The sequence below is a fragment of the Ceratotherium simum genome, chromosome 16, assembly GCF_057802395.1.
Source record: "Ceratotherium simum simum isolate JZ-2026a chromosome 16, ASM5780239v1, whole genome shotgun sequence".
Classification (NCBI taxonomy): Eukaryota; Metazoa; Chordata; class Mammalia; order Perissodactyla; family Rhinocerotidae; genus Ceratotherium; species Ceratotherium simum.
Window position 1 is genome coordinate 8,794,511 of NC_141915.1, and position 15,049 is coordinate 8,809,559.

The 15,049-nt window shown below is 49.4% G+C and overlaps 1 protein-coding gene across 2 annotated transcripts in view; it reads left to right on the top strand.

Annotated features, from left to right (window-relative positions):
- The window catches only part of GAS7 (growth arrest specific 7), a 223,727-nt gene that overhangs the window by 162,340 nt on the left and 46,338 nt on the right, over nucleotides 1-15,049 (top strand). The window contains exons 3-4 of one of the 2 annotated variants that reach the window (XM_004433061.3): nucleotides 916-996; nucleotides 10,768-10,853. In XM_004433061.3, the coding sequence (XP_004433118.1) occupies nucleotides 916-996; nucleotides 10,768-10,853 (167 nt within the window). The remainder of the gene's footprint in view (nucleotides 1-915; nucleotides 997-10,767; nucleotides 10,854-15,049) is intronic. The other variant, XM_087440421.1, reaches the window with a different exon arrangement.

Sequence of the window (15,049 nt, forward strand, 5' to 3'; positions counted from 1 at the left end):
TGGGATTCGGGCCGGGTAGTCTGGCCCTAGGCTTGCTGCTGTTAATAGGTCCTAACCACTGTACTATCTGGCCCCTTTAATGATTTTGGAAAGATATTCACAAAAATCAATACATGGAAAGACTACACAGTATGATTTTGTTTTGTTCTAAAGATGTACATATGCCTAGAAAACGAGTCGGCGTAGAGATACCACAGTGACCTCCGCACTGTAGGATTATGGGGGAGATCTTTTTCTTCTTTGTGTTTTTCTCCGTCATCAAATTGTATCTAGTGAGAAAGTATACTTTTTATCACCAGATAAAACGGTGAAATGAGTAGTGTTCAGGGGTGGTAATATAGCGGCACTATTAGCTTTATTTCTGGCTGGACCGTGTTTCTGGGCACCGAAGGAGGAAGTGGCCGGTCAGACGCAGCGGTTGTAATTCAAACAAGACCTGGAATTGTAGAACGAGGGGGGCCTTTGGAAATCCCCCCACTTGACAGAGGACAACGTCTCTGTGCAGAGTCCAGGCCGGGCTCCTTCCTCTGTGCTTTGGCATTTCAGGGGACAGTGGGCGTTCGGGGAGAAATGCCCGATTGGCAGCTGGGGTGCCATGACTAGAGACAGAAGTGGAGATGTGTGAGTTGGCAGCCTCAGGGGACAAGAGAGGGGCATGGGGGACGTTTGAGAGGATCCCAGCCAGAAGGCCGCGTCTTCCTGGTCCCAGCTGTGTGGGGAAGGGTCCCCGGCAGAGAGAAGCTCTGCCGTCACGGGAGGCGGGAAGGGAGGCTCCTGCTTCCAGGGTCGGGGAGGGAGGGGACCAGCCAGGCCTCTGTTTTCCCCGCTCTGACCGTCTAGTTCTGCCCTGTAACACTCTGAGCTTCTGCCTGTGAAATTCTCAAAGCAATTGTGTCTTTTTCTTTCTTTGACCAGAGACCACCTGGGAGCGGCCCAGCAGTTCTCCGGGGATTCCAGCCAGCCCTGGCCCTCACAGGAGCTCTCTGCCTCCAACAGGTACTGTGCACTCACTACTTCGGGGCACCCGGCATAGGCCACACGCCTGACTTCATCAGAAACGCCAAGACTCTGGATCCCGGGGTCTGACACCTGGCTGGGGATCTTATGGACCAGACCTGCGGAGGGGTCCTGTAGCCTGTTGCCCCCCAGGCTGGTGTCCCTCTGGCAGTGCCACCAGCAGCTCTGGTGGACTTCCCCTCACTCCCTCTCAGGTGCCTAGGGAGAGCAGGCTGCTGGGTGAGGTGAGGCGTCAGAGCTCCTACCTGTCTGCCAGTGCAGGGACCCCCAGCGAGGGCAGAACTGCTCCACACGGTTCCAGAAGGCATCGAGGAGTAGAAGTTAAAGGAGGCAGATTTTTACAGGGCAGCTTTCAAACAGAACATTCTGGAAAGGAAATGGGATTCCTTGTGAGGAAATGAGATCTCTGTCTGCAAAGGTAATCAAGTGCAGGTGGTCGAGGTAGATTTTCTGGTGGGAGGTTTGTTACTCTTAGGAGACACATCTAGTTCTGAGATCCCAGGAGGCAGGTTGCAGGACACACAGCTTCTGACTTCTCGTGGTTTAGGCCTTGTTTTAAATGTCACTTCCTCCAAGAAGCCTTCCCTGACCACTTAATTGAGAGTCCTCACCCATCACTCGGGATCCCAGCAGCGTGCCGTTTCATTGCCCTCGGAGTTCTTCTCCCAGTTAGTTGTCTTTCTCCTGCACTCGACTGTCAGCTCCCTAAGGGTGGGGACGGTGTCTCTCTCTCCTTTTCTTTCATGGAATCCTCAGTCCCCATACAGAGCCGGGCCTCGATGTTGAGTGAATTCACAGATGTCTCCACAATCATGTGGTGTGTGGGCCCCATTTGTTGGTTTTCGTCTTTAGACATCAACCTGGAGGCCAAGCCTGGAAGTCGTGGTTGGGGTTGCAGCCTGGAATTTAGACATTAATAGCTTTGAAAATGTGGCAGATGGTTGTAGCTGGACAGGGCGGGGAGGTAGGGGCAGCAGCGGCGGCATCCTCAGCTCATGTGGAGGGGAGGGGAGGGGAGAGCCTCCGTAACCTTCATGGACACAGTTTACCTAATGCATCACAGGGAACCAGAGGCAAAGCTAAGAATAGTCACAGGACTCTTGAACCCAGGATCTGGGGGAGGGAGGGTGGGCACGGTGAGAGTGGGCCCGACCCCCACGTGTAGTAATGGGGAGTCTTGAGATATTCTCTACCCGCTGATACATTCAGAAATCGAAGTACGATCGAAGTATATTATTTACGGATATGAAAATTGCCAGCTGAAGAACGCAGAGCCAAACTGGTGGGAAAATAGACCCTTGGAAGATCAGCTGAGATATGGGAGGGGGGATGGCTGGGTGTTTCCTACTGAGAGTTCTTCTAGGCTTTTAAAATGTTTTTACTGATGTTTTATTTATATTATTTTTAGTTAAATTTTTTAAAAAAGAAGGAGCCCCCTGTGGGACAGAGAAATGGGGCACTTAGTCCTGATTTCCCAGGACTGGGGTGAGGGCTTCATGCTCAGCCCAGGTCCCCAGGAGTGGGCCCGTTCAGCCTCCCTAGCTGCTGTGTGACAGTAGGCAGTTCCGGGCACACTGCCTTGTCTTTTGTGGTTGTTCTTGTGTTTTTTTCACAATAGAAATGCCAGCGTGAATAATGTGAGGTGTGGCCCTCTATCCTGGCTGGCTCCAGTGGAGTGGTCCCTGGAACAGGATGGGACAGCGACACAGCAGGGGGAGGCTTGGGCGTGTGGAGGTGACAGGTGAACCACCACACCTGCTGCCTGGGCTGGCCGGGGAACTTGCCCTTTGAGTCAGAGGGGTCACCTCTCCAAAGCTGGCTCTCCTTGGCACCATCCCCAGAAGCCTCCTGTCCCCTCTCCACTCTTGGTGGGGACTGTCCCCAAGAGGAGGGCTGGGAGGAGCTGGCTCAGGCCCCCTGGCCCAGAGGCCTCGCCGTGACAGATTCTTGCCTTCACCTGACAGGCACAGCAAGAGCCCTGTCCACCCTGCGCTGAGCTGGGTGCTGGGCTCTGAGGGGGCCGAGGCAGGAGGAAGACTGGTGGAGAGGGTGGACGAGTGGGGACCACCAGGGTGGCCAAGGCATTAGATGGAGTGTGTGGACACCGACTTTCCCTCCTCTGCCCCCACCCCAGGGGCCAGGGCACCCGTTTCCCACGTCCGTGGGATCCTAGGTCCACGTCAAAGACGTGGCCGAAAACATGAAATATGTAAGATATTCCTTGCATGTTCTTATGCAAGGAATTAAAGTAGGGCAGTGTGACGGACAGCATGACTGGGGAGTCAGGGACGGCCTCAGTGAGGAAGTGACGTTTAGGTCAGGCTTTAATGAAAATGAGAAGACGACTATGTGTGTGGGGTGGTGGTGTAGTGTTCTAGGCCAGGAAACAGCTAGTGCTAAGGCCCTGGGGCAGGAGTGACCTTAGCATGTTTGAGACCACAAAGCAAGCCAGTGTGGCTGGAGGGTGGGGGACAAGGAAGAGAGTGGTAGGCTATGGTGGGCAGGGGGTAGTCCGCAGGGGCAGAAACTATCCAGCTCCCCAGTCTGGAGGAAGGTGTTGAGATTTCATTTTGAGCATGATGGTTGGAGTGGCGGTAAGAGTGAAATGCAGTGGAGGTGTCTTGTCTTCATGAGAAGCTGCCTCCTTGAAGCGGCCAGGCAGCACTTGGCTCTGTCAAGGCTGTTCTTGCTTAGCAGTGGTGGGGTTGGGGGGAGTTACCTACAAGATGGGTGGGGGGTGAGGACAGTGTGGAAAACTCAACCGCATTTATTGACCACAACCATCCCATATGGTCGCTCCTGAAGAAGAGCATGGGACATCAGGGGAGAAAGAATGTCGGCGGGAATCACAAATTAACCCAGCCAAGCCGAGCTGAGGCAGCTTCCCCTTCGTGGAGACAGGGGCCGAAGAAGGCCCTGGGGCTGTTGTACTTTTGGGTTGTAGCTCCCTGAGCTTTGGGAGAGGGTTGGAGGGGCCACCACGGACAGGGCTGGTTCTTTCTTCTGAGTGTAGGTTTGTCGGATCCCAGAGGCACAGCAGCCAGGTTACCAGCTGGGGACAGAGATCTGGAAACATACCCAGGGACCCCCACAAATTGGGTTCCGCACTTTGAATGTTGGGTGCTAGTTAGGGTCAGCGCTGGGCAGGGACTTTCCCTACATGGCTTCCTCTGATGTCACCAGAGGTATGGGAGCTGTGTATATGCAGTAGCTTTAGCAGAGGTATTTAATGCCAGGCTTTTTGGGTGAGGACCGTGTAAGTCAAGTTTAAACCTGAACAGAATACCTAAGGATCTGTTCAGTAACTGTTGCAAATATTAAAAATCATCTTTGGGCTGGTGTAGTATGTAGTGTGGCAGTAATGATTTATAGAGAGAGAAATCGTAACAGTGAGATGGAAGGAAAATGTAAGTGAAAAATGAGCTTCTGGGAGCGTCATGTATGAGTCACTGGGTAGAATGAATGACAGTGTATTCTTTTACGTTTATATCCTCTCCCAGTATAGAGCAGTGCTGTCTGTAGAACTTTCTGCGATAATGGAAGTGTTCCATATCTACACTCTCCAATATGGTAGCCACCAGCCATATGTGGCTGACGGGTACTTGAAATGTGTCTGGTGTGCCTGAGGAACTGAATTTTTAATTTAACTTAATATTTTTTTTTATTTTGGAATAATTTTAGGGTTACAAAAAAATTGTAAAGACAATACAGAGAGTTTTTCTATACGCTTCACTCAGTTTCCGCTAATGTTAATGTCTTACGTAACTGTGGTACATTTGTCCAAACCAAGAAATTAATGTTGTACATTATTATTCACTAAACTAGATTTCATTGGATTTCATCTATTTTTCCAGGATTGTCCTTTTTCTATTCTAGGATCCAGTCCTGGATACCACATTGCATTCAGATTTTATTTAATTTGTTAAAATTTAAATAGCCACCTGTGGCTAGTGGCTACCCCATCACACCGGGCAGGCAGGTGTGGAGAGCGAATTCCTTTCTGAGCTTCTGGGCCTGGGACGTGCATTGAGCTTGCATTTGTGTTTCTCTTAAGGATGGAGAAAATCTGTCTTTTATTGAGTTACCCTGGGTGGGGAGGGGGTGTCGGGAAATCTGAGTTCAGGTTCTGGCTTCGCTGGGCCCGGGGGCTAGAGCCACTGAGGGATCATGCTTAGATAAACAGTTGGCTGCAGCAGCCCTGGGAAAGCCAGATCAAAGGGCAGTGAGTGAGTTCCATTGTAGATGGGGGGTGGGGGGGCCTGCCTTCCAGCCTGAGGAGCCAACCAGGAGTGCGTGCAGACAGCCATGCTTCCCCTGAAAAAGGGGCTCCAGAACCCAGATCTCACCTACACCCACACTTTCTTCTCCAGATCAGGAAACCCTGAGCAGCTGTCCTCTCCCTCGTAGGAGCAGAATGGGGCCCTTGCTCATTGCAGAATTAGCAAGTACACAGAGGAGCTTCCATGGCCCTCCACCAGACCTCGCCATTCACGTCAGGGAAGGCCATGGGACTTGCAGGTGTCTGTAGAAACTACATTCTTGTCAGCTGAGGCCCCAGGGAACCCCACCAAGGCCTGCTTAACCTTTGATGCCCTGGAGAATAGCCACGGGTTTTCAACCATTCACCATATAGACAAGTGTATTGTGAGTTCTATTTTGGGGAACACAGTTTACCTCTTATACAACCAGGGGAGACCACGAGGACCAGGTGGACAGACAGAAATTTCCAGGCCAGAAGGCTGTAAATATAAAACTGCCCCCTGAACAGACCAGGGTAGACGCTGCACCCTCCTGAGAAGGCGAGTATGATAGAAGGGCACCCTTCCAGGGCCTTCCAGGGAGTGGGGGTGGGGAGAGGCAGGGGTCGCGTCTGTTGTGCCTTCAGAGATGTGAGTGCCAGCTGGCTCTGGTGTTTGCTTCGGTTCGCCTGACTTCAAAACCTGCCTTCCCACAGCCACCGCTGTGCTTCCAAAGTGGATTCCATCATATTCCTGCTTTTCTGCCCCAAACAGGTTCTGTGTCCCTACGAGTGTAGGAATACCGCACGCGGTTGCCTTCTTTGAGATTCACAGAGCACATCACGTATTTTAAAAGGCCTCCTGTAAACAAACCAGTTTAAATCTGAATAATGGGGGCATTTGTCCCAAACTCCGGATTATAAGATCCCACCCTTTACCGTCACCGCTTAACACTTGTAACAAACATCAGCGGATCTGGGGTTGTGTGTCACAGGCCTGGGAAAACGTCACATTCTACCATGTTGAATATGTGATGGGAGGGAGGCGGGAGGGTGGTGGTGTGGGGGGAAGGACTTTAGGAACAAGGCCTTGGGGCTCCCAGGTTTCTTAACCTTGAGAGAAGAAGTTCCTGTGTTTACTCCGGAGAGAAGGGAGGTTAGCCAGACCTAAAGGAGGCAGATGGGGGTGTCCAGGGCTGATTTTCTTGTTTGGAAGAGTAAGTCTACTCTTTGAGGTTCCTTAGGGGACAGGCATGTGGACCGTGGGCCTTGGAGGATGGAACTTTTTATGGGGGGGACTGGAGCTGGGAAGTGGAAGCAGAGCCACTGGAAGGGCGGATTCTAGGCAGCAGATGTTGCTGGCTCTTCTCTGTTGCTTAGTCTCTCTCGACAACTCCTTCTATGCTCCATCTTTTCCCTTTTTCTCCACTCCTTCTTCCTCCAAGCCCTCCTCCTTCCTAACCAAATCTCTGTCCCCTCCTCTCGTTAGACAGCTCCCAAGCCATCTCTCTAACTACCCATGATGAGGAATAAAATGTGTATATGTGTGTGTTTATATTTCTATTTGAAGTTACTAAAGTTACTACATAGAGCTTTTTGTTCCCTTTTCTTAAAAACAGCTGAATTTGGCATTTTATGTTTTTTCTTGTATCCACACTGAATTATGTTTCTTACGACTATGAGTGGTCCTTGACCAATTTTATTTTATTTTTTTCCCCGGGAGGCTGGAGGCCTCCAAAGCACCCACTTCTGGCCCCATTTGTTTTGTATCTTACCCTCGGTAAGCTGGGAGCCCAGAGGATGGGAATGCCCATCAAGGACGCTCGTGGGTGAGCCGTAACTGTCCAGAGCTCCACTGCTCACTTTTCTGAATGTGCCTGGGACTGTTGGAGGGAAATGCAGCAAGACAGGATGTCGGAGGAGCACTGCTGGATGGGGAGAGATGGTTGAGTGGAAAATTATTTTTTCTTTCCCAGTAATTGTTTTGACATGAGCAGTAATTAGCCAACAGCTGACAGACCAGAACTGAAGCGAGAACAAGAGAATGGATTAGGGCAAAATGCCCCTGCATTAGACAGTTCCTGGCCGCCGTGAGCGTGGCGGGCTGTGAGCCTGCGGGAAGCTGGAGGCAGAAGAGAGAGCGCGGTGTGTTAAGGGTGCACTTCTGAGGTGCTATGAATGGAGTAAGTCGGGGTCAGAAGGGCAGCCTCTGCCCTCAAGGAGTTGGGGACAACCTTGGTTTGCAGGGACCAACACCATCAAAGGTAGCGACTGATTCCAAACTGAGGCCTTCTCAGGTAGGAACTTACATAGCTTGTTTTTGTAGTCAAACTGTACTGTGCTTCCATTTTTTGTCATTGTTGGTAGATTTTAGGATCAGGGTAATGTTGGCTTTGTATAATAAACTAGGAACCCTACCAGATGTTTCTATACTCTGGTGCCCTTCCTGCCTAGGTATTTCTTTGTTGAGAATTTGAACGAATTTGCCCATACAACCATCTGGGTCCGGTGCCTTTTGGAGGGAGGTCATTAATCAAAGGTTTTACTCATTTTGGTGTTTCTAGTGTCCTTTGAAACCATTTGATAATTTGAATCTTATGAAAGGTTTTGTATTTATTAGCATACAATTATGAATCATTTGCTCTTGCATTAAAAAAATGCACTACATTGTGTTTGTTTTCTTTCTAATTCCCAATACTGAGCATTTGTGTTCTGTCTCACTCTCAAATTAGACAGGCTGATCTGTCTTTTTTATTGCTGTGATTTTTTCCCTCCACCGCACACATAGAGAACCAGCCAGGGTTGCTGATGTTATCCTGTCTCCTAACTCATTAATTTCTATTGCCATATTTATATCCCTTTCTCATGTTTTCCTTTGGTTTATTTTATTGGCTTAAATGTTTTTTTTTTTTTTTTGATTCTTAAGTTGAATGTTTAGTCCATTTATTTTTATTCCCTTGGCTTTGGTAATGAAATAATTAAGGCTATGGATTTTCCTTCAACTATAATTCAGGCCTTATCCCATTTGTTTTGATGTTTTTCCTCATTATTTTCTAAATATTGTGTAATTATGGTTTGAAATTCCTTTTTGACCTGAGATTATTTAAGAGGGCATTTTCTTAAATTTCTAAGTGTTTGGGATTTGGGGGGATGGGGACCTCGTATATTTGTTTTCTCATTATTAATATCTACTTTTATTGCTTTCTTGTCAAAGAATGTGGCTTGTGTTATTTGTGCCTTTTGGAATTTATTGATACTTTATTTGTGGCTTACATATGTCCCAATTTTTTTTTTAATGTTCCACGGCTTCTGGGGAAAAGATATCATCATTGTTTGTAGGATATGATGTTTCATATATTTGGTTCAATCAGCCTCTTAAATTGAATTACTGAGATCGTCCCCATCCTCGCTTTTGTCCACGAGTCAGTCGTGGACTGAAAGCAGCATGTTAAGGTTTCCACTGCTGTCTCTACATTCTCCAGCATTTCTGTTTTATCCCTTGCAGTGCTATGCCCCTTGATAAGTAAAATTTCTCAAATGTTATGCCTTCATTGTGGGTGCTATTTATCATCAGTCTCATTTCCTTCCTGGCGTAACTAGATCCTCCTCAGCCCCCGCAGCATTCTCTGATGCTCTCGGAATGCCCGTCCCCCCTCTGTACCTAGAGGATGTGTGGATAGTATGAGCATTTGACCAGCTGCCTGAGGGGTGCGAGTGTAGACCAGGACTGTGGCTGGCCACATGGGGTTAATTTGTTGTTTCTAGTTGCTTCCCTAAGCCCCTGCACTGGAGCTCTTTGCCCCGTTTCCTGTTGTCTTAGTGTGTTTGTGCCCACCCTTCTTCTAGAGCATCGGGCCAACCCTGCAGATCAGGGAGAAGCTGAGCTGCCCGCAGGAATCTGCTGAGTGTGGCTTTGCTGGCAGGTGGCCCTGGATTTCTCACTGCAAGCAGTGGAGAATGAGGGACATCCCCCAGCATGAAAAGGCCTCTACGTGGGGTGGCCTTCGTCACCCTGTTGCTTGTCTCCAGCACTTGCCACTCCAGATAAGTAGGTGTTAGTGACTTTCAGCCCTTCTCCCCTTCTCTCCCCGCCACTCTGCAGAGCTCTCTCAGCAAGAGCTATGAGCTGGACAGCAGTTTGTATGTCTTGCTCCATCCGACCTGCCCGGTATGTACGTTGTGGCCATTCCTCCAAGCCTGGGGCATAAGGAAGGCAGCTCTCTTGGTCTCCAGAGATCAAGCAGGTTTGGGGTTCAAGGTGACTGGATTCAGGAACAGAAGCAGTGACCTTCCCTCTCTCCAACCCTCCCCTCTTTCTGCATGAAGTACTTTCTAACTTACAGATCCCTTTTGCAAGTATTGTCTTATTGGATTTTCATACCAACAAAGTATGTTTGGGGACTCAGAAGAATTACCCCCGTTTTACAGATACAGAAGCTGAGGCTCCCTGAGAAGGAACCTAGGCTCCCTGAGAAGGAACCTAGGCTGCCTAAGCTCACATAACTACATCCATGAGAGCAGGCCGCCTCTGGGGCCTGAGATTGCACAGGCCACCATGTGTATTTGTGATGTCAGGAGCATGCAGCAGTGTTGGGGCCTCCAAATTGGCCACAATGGGAGTATTTATGCCACAGAAATTGGCAGATGCTGCAAACCAGGGCTCCCCCCATTCCCGGCATGGAGAGCAGTTTTATCGGCACACCTTAGGAGCATGAGTGAATGTCATAGGGGTAGAATTTTAGAGCCTTGAATTTTTTTTTTTTTTAACTTCAGAAAAACTGCGACTCAAGAAGGCTATCATATGATCAGTTGGCTATTAATTGGCAAAGTCAAATTTCGTGGAAACCAGGAAACCCAGTCCTCTTTCCATTATACCCACAGAGGGTGAGAGTGGAGAAAGTCCTCAGAGAGAAGTTCCTTTGGGGGGATTGCAGGAAAGTGGTGGCAGGGCCACCTGACTCTGTGGAGAGTGGACTGTTCTTTTTCTTTTGAAGCTTCAGTGCATGGTTGTGTATCCTAGTTGTTAGTTTAGTTCTCTGTGTGAGCCGCCGCCACAGTATGACAACTGACAGACGGGTGGCATGGTTCTCTGACCAGGAAATGAACCCGGGCTGCGGCAGTGAGAGCACTGAATCATAACCACTAGACCGCCAGGGCTTGCTCAAGACTGGACTCTTGACCAGCTCCAGTGACTGCAACTGATGCGGCATTTTTGGCAATGGCTGTTGGACTGTAATGACCTCGCCTCCTATTAAGCACATTTCTTTTCCTCTCTGGTTCAAAAGGAAACTTGGTCTGCTGTGAGTTCAGGAATTGGGTTCTGGGGATTAGAGAGATGCTCTCAACCTATTTCCAGCTCTGCAGATACTGGTGAGATCCCGAGAGATGGTCCCATTCGTGCCGGACGTCTCAGAAGCAAGCCCTGAGGTGGGAGAAGGGGCTGTGTTTGCAGAAAGCCGGAGGAGCCCGTCCACGGCCAATGTAGCGTCTGAGCAGTGTTTCTGTCCCCGCAGTGAATGGATACCACGCGTCAGGGACCCCAGCGCACCCTCTCGAGACTGCCCACATGAGTGTCCGAAAATCCACCGGTGACTCCCAGGTAAGGGGTCCTGATACGGGAGGTAGGGGCAGCTGTTCACGCAGGCCCAGGGAGAGGGGTCATTAAGATGGGGACATCACAGGGGTCCAGGTGGCTCCAGCCCAGTTCTGCCCTGAGTAGAAAGTGGTGGTATATCTGGGTCATTCCAGTGCGCTATGATTGGGGGAGGGGGCGATCGTCATTCGTTGGTTTTTCTAGAAGTTGAGGGCAGTTTGGAGTGGCTGATGGTGATGGGGTTGTAACTGTTGCTAGGGCAGAGGGCTCTATCCTGCTGTCTGGATTCCTGATACGTAGAGTCTAGATTTTCCATCACTTTAAGAATATGGGTGGGGCCAGGCCATTTTCTTTTTCTATGTGCCCCTTTCCTACCCCAACTTAACCCAGAATGGAATTTTGTAAAACATTTTATCATATTTAGTAATCTAGCATAGAGACAGCGATAGGATGGAAAGAAATGGGAGTATGTTTTCAGATTCCCAAACTGCTTTTGCATTTGTTATCTCAGTTGACACTTGTGCAAACGCCTGAGGTGGGTGTCAGTATTGTTCTCATATTACAGATGAGGTCACTGAGCCTCAGACCGGTTAAGTGGCTCCTGCAGGTTGACATGATGACTGAGTGGTCAGACTAGCCCTTGATGCCAAGCCCTGTGGTTCTAAGTTGCATTAAGCTTCGTCTAAGAAGCTGAGGACGAGTCTTATTTAGTCTACCCATAAATTATCAAGAAGATGTTCTTGATGAAGCTTCCAAATTCTGCCAACCCTTTCCAGGAATTAAAATGCCAGGCCCCAAGCGTGATGATAATGATGATACTGTTGCTGATGTTGATGATAATAGTAGCTGCTTGTTACCAACAACAGTGGGTACTGCGTGCCAGTCACTGAAAGAAAGACTTTGTGATCTGTTCCTACAGTCAGCTAAAATGTGGCACTTATCTTTAATGCAGGCAAGAGTGTGGATTTTCGGAAATGTAATTAACTTGTTCTCTTAGGAGGCTGAGTGTGGGCCTCAGGTTCAGGTCAGTTAAAACTCGAGGAAAGAATTTGGCCATGGGAGTGGGCCAAAGCTTCTTAACATTTGAATCACCGAGCCTCTGGTTAAAAGGCAGATTCTGATTCAAGGGGACTAGGGAGGGGCTGGAGATTATATATTTCCAACCAGCTCCCAGGTAATACGAATGCTGCTGGTGGGGGACCACGCTGGAGCAGCAAGCGTCTAGGCACAGTCAGTAGTGCACATGTGTGTGTGTCCCCTTCCCTTCCCTGCTCACAGCACGCATCACAGCCCTGGCCTCACGTGTTTCCTGCTGAGCCCCAAATAGCCTTCTCAACACAGCCGCCCTCAGTCTGTTTGATCTGCCACCTGACTTCGGAGCCTTTTCTGAAGACATCAGCCTGGGTTCTGCTGTGGTAATAACATAACTGGAAAAGCTGGTGCTGCGGATATCATCAGGAAGAATGTTGGAAACCCCCCCGATCATTTTTCCTTCCTTTCCTAATAGAACGTGGCTCCCTCCACCCCCTGAAATATTATGTAATGTTACTCAACCATTTAAAAACAAAATGTATACTGGTACAACCTTCTCAGAAGCCAGTTTGACAGTGTGTGCCGGAAGCCTTTGACCCAGGAATTTCCCTTCCAGCATCTGTTCTTGGAATATATTCAGGGATCCTGATTGATGCGTGAAGCTGTTCGTTCAAGCATTATTTACAGCACTTCAATGTTGGACCCAACCTCACTGTCCAGCAACAGGGGATGGGTAAAATGGATATTGGCACTGAACATCCATCCAGCCAATGATGTCATGCAGCCATTAAAAAGCCTTCTTCTGAGAAAAATTTAATGACCTGGGAAAATGCTCATAACATAATATTTAGTGGGAAAAGCAGAACAGAAACTGTGTATCCAATCAGTCTTATCTGGGAGGAGGAAATCTATTCATATGTGCAGAGAAATGACTGGAGGAAAGATAAACCAGAACATTGATGGTGGTTCAGTCTGCACCTAAGACCATGACTCTCAGTCAGGGGACATTAGGCGATGTCTGGAGACATTCTGGTTGTCTCCAGGGGGAGGGGGTGCTACTGGCCTCTAGTGGGTAGAGGCCAGGGATGTTGCTAACCATCCTACAATGCTCGGGACAGCCCCCATCAATAAAGAATTCTCCAGTTGGAAAAGATGAATGGTGCTGAGGTTGAGAAACCTTGGTTCTAAGACCATGAGTAATTTTTCTTTTCTTTACACTTTCCAGTATTTTACTAAAATTTACTAAATTTACTAAAATGAACACATTTTACTTTTGTAGCAGACAGATGCGATGAGCATTGTTAACACAAGAAGGTGGAAGCGAGGTTCTGGTGCCGGGGATGCAGGGAAGGTCAGCTCTGGAATCCAGCCTGGGCAGGCAGCAACCGCCTCAGGACCCACGGGGTTGAGTATATTCTTTCTGGATGATAATGTTGAGAGTTGAGGTCTCATCAAAGTAACAGAAATAAATGCTGCAGTCTGTGGAGAGAGCAGATATGCATCTGTTCACCAGTTCCCAGCACTGTGAGGTAGAATGCTATCCTTTTAGGCTGTGGAGGGATTTGTGAACCTGTGGAGCTGCCTTTCCACAGAGGTGCTGGAGGCCACTTATAGAAAGAGGTTGAGAAGGTCTGGTCTTTACAGAGAGTGCTACCAACAGATGGTCCCCAAGGTGTATACAGCACGCTTCAGTGGGCATAGTATTTACTCACACTGTCCCAGGCTGTCAGTTATAATTAATAACAATTATGACAATAATATTTGAAGAATGAATGAATGAATAGGTGGGTCTAGTGGCTTGCTCAGGGTTTGGTCAAAAAACCCTGTTGTGTTCTTTTTCTGCTACCTGCTAGCTGCCCCTCTTTAAGCAAGCTAATCAGGAAAGTTAGAATGTTGGTGGGAGAGGGGAGTGCATACCTGATCTTCAAGGAAACCAGGAGTGTGTCCCCACCATGCCCTGTCATAGGAGGACCGATGGCTGGGTGCTGGGGTGCCTGCCCTCTGCTTCTCCCAGCCCTGGAAGACCTGGACGGCTGGGCACAGGTGGTGGTGATCTGGTGCCACCCAGTGGAGATTTTCAAGTCTGCAGCCCTGGGGTGGGCTGAGTGGGTACTGGATAAATGGGGCCCTCTCGATTGGGGGGGCAGGGGAGGTTAGAGGCTGACAGTCTTGCCGGTCTTTGCAGAAGCACGTTCTAGCCTGTCCCCTGCCTGCCTTCCTTCCTGGGGCTGTGGTGGGAGCCTTTTCTGATCCCTGCACAGGTACTGAGAGAGCAAGGGACCTGCCCACCAGTGCCCAGGCCCTTTTGTGACCCACCTTTCAGTTGTTCTGGCTTCCCATGAACTTCCCTCAGGAAGACACAGGAGAGAGGAAAGGGCATGGGACTAAGGGCTTAGAGACTTTGGGGGCCTGTAGGAGAATGGAGTCTCAAGTGGAGAAAGAGGTGAGATGCTGGGAGCTCATTTACGTAATGGGGCCCCCCTCAATTCAATAATACATGTTCTATTGAGCATCTGCTCTTTGCCAGGCACTGGGTCACAGACACAGACAGCTCCTGCCTTGATGGGGGCTTATAGCTGGTGCTGGAGAAAGACATGGGATAAATGGTTACTTCGTCCCAGCAGTGATAAGGGCTGGAGGAAGTGTGCACTGCGAGGACCTCACTGGGTGGTGGTGGATGGTGGTGGAAAGGTCAGTGATAGACTCCATAACAGAAGATACTTAAGCTGAGACTGGGAAGAAGAGCAAGGGCTTGGCTTGGCAAAGAGGTAGGGGGTGGGATAGTATTCCAGGTGGAGGGGACACACGTGTGGATGCCTGGAGGCAGGAAGGAGAGCTGTGATGTCAGAGAACCCGTGGAGGCCGAGCGGGCTGTGGTTTATTAAATTAGCAGGGGTAGGGAGGGTGGAAGATGGGGCCGGCGGAGTCTGCACAGGCCTATTGTGAGGAGCTTGGGTTTTATTCTCATTGGGAAACCATTGAGAGGTTTCATACTGGATCCCACCTGCCGAGGGGGTGGGACCAGACTATTCACAGGGCAGGAGACAGGGTGGAGAAGACGTGCAGGGTGGGGCTTGCTGGATTTGTTGTGAATGACCCACTGTGGTCCCCCAAGCAGTGCCTTGTGTGTCACCACCCTCGGGCCGTCCTCACGGTGAGGCCAGGAAACC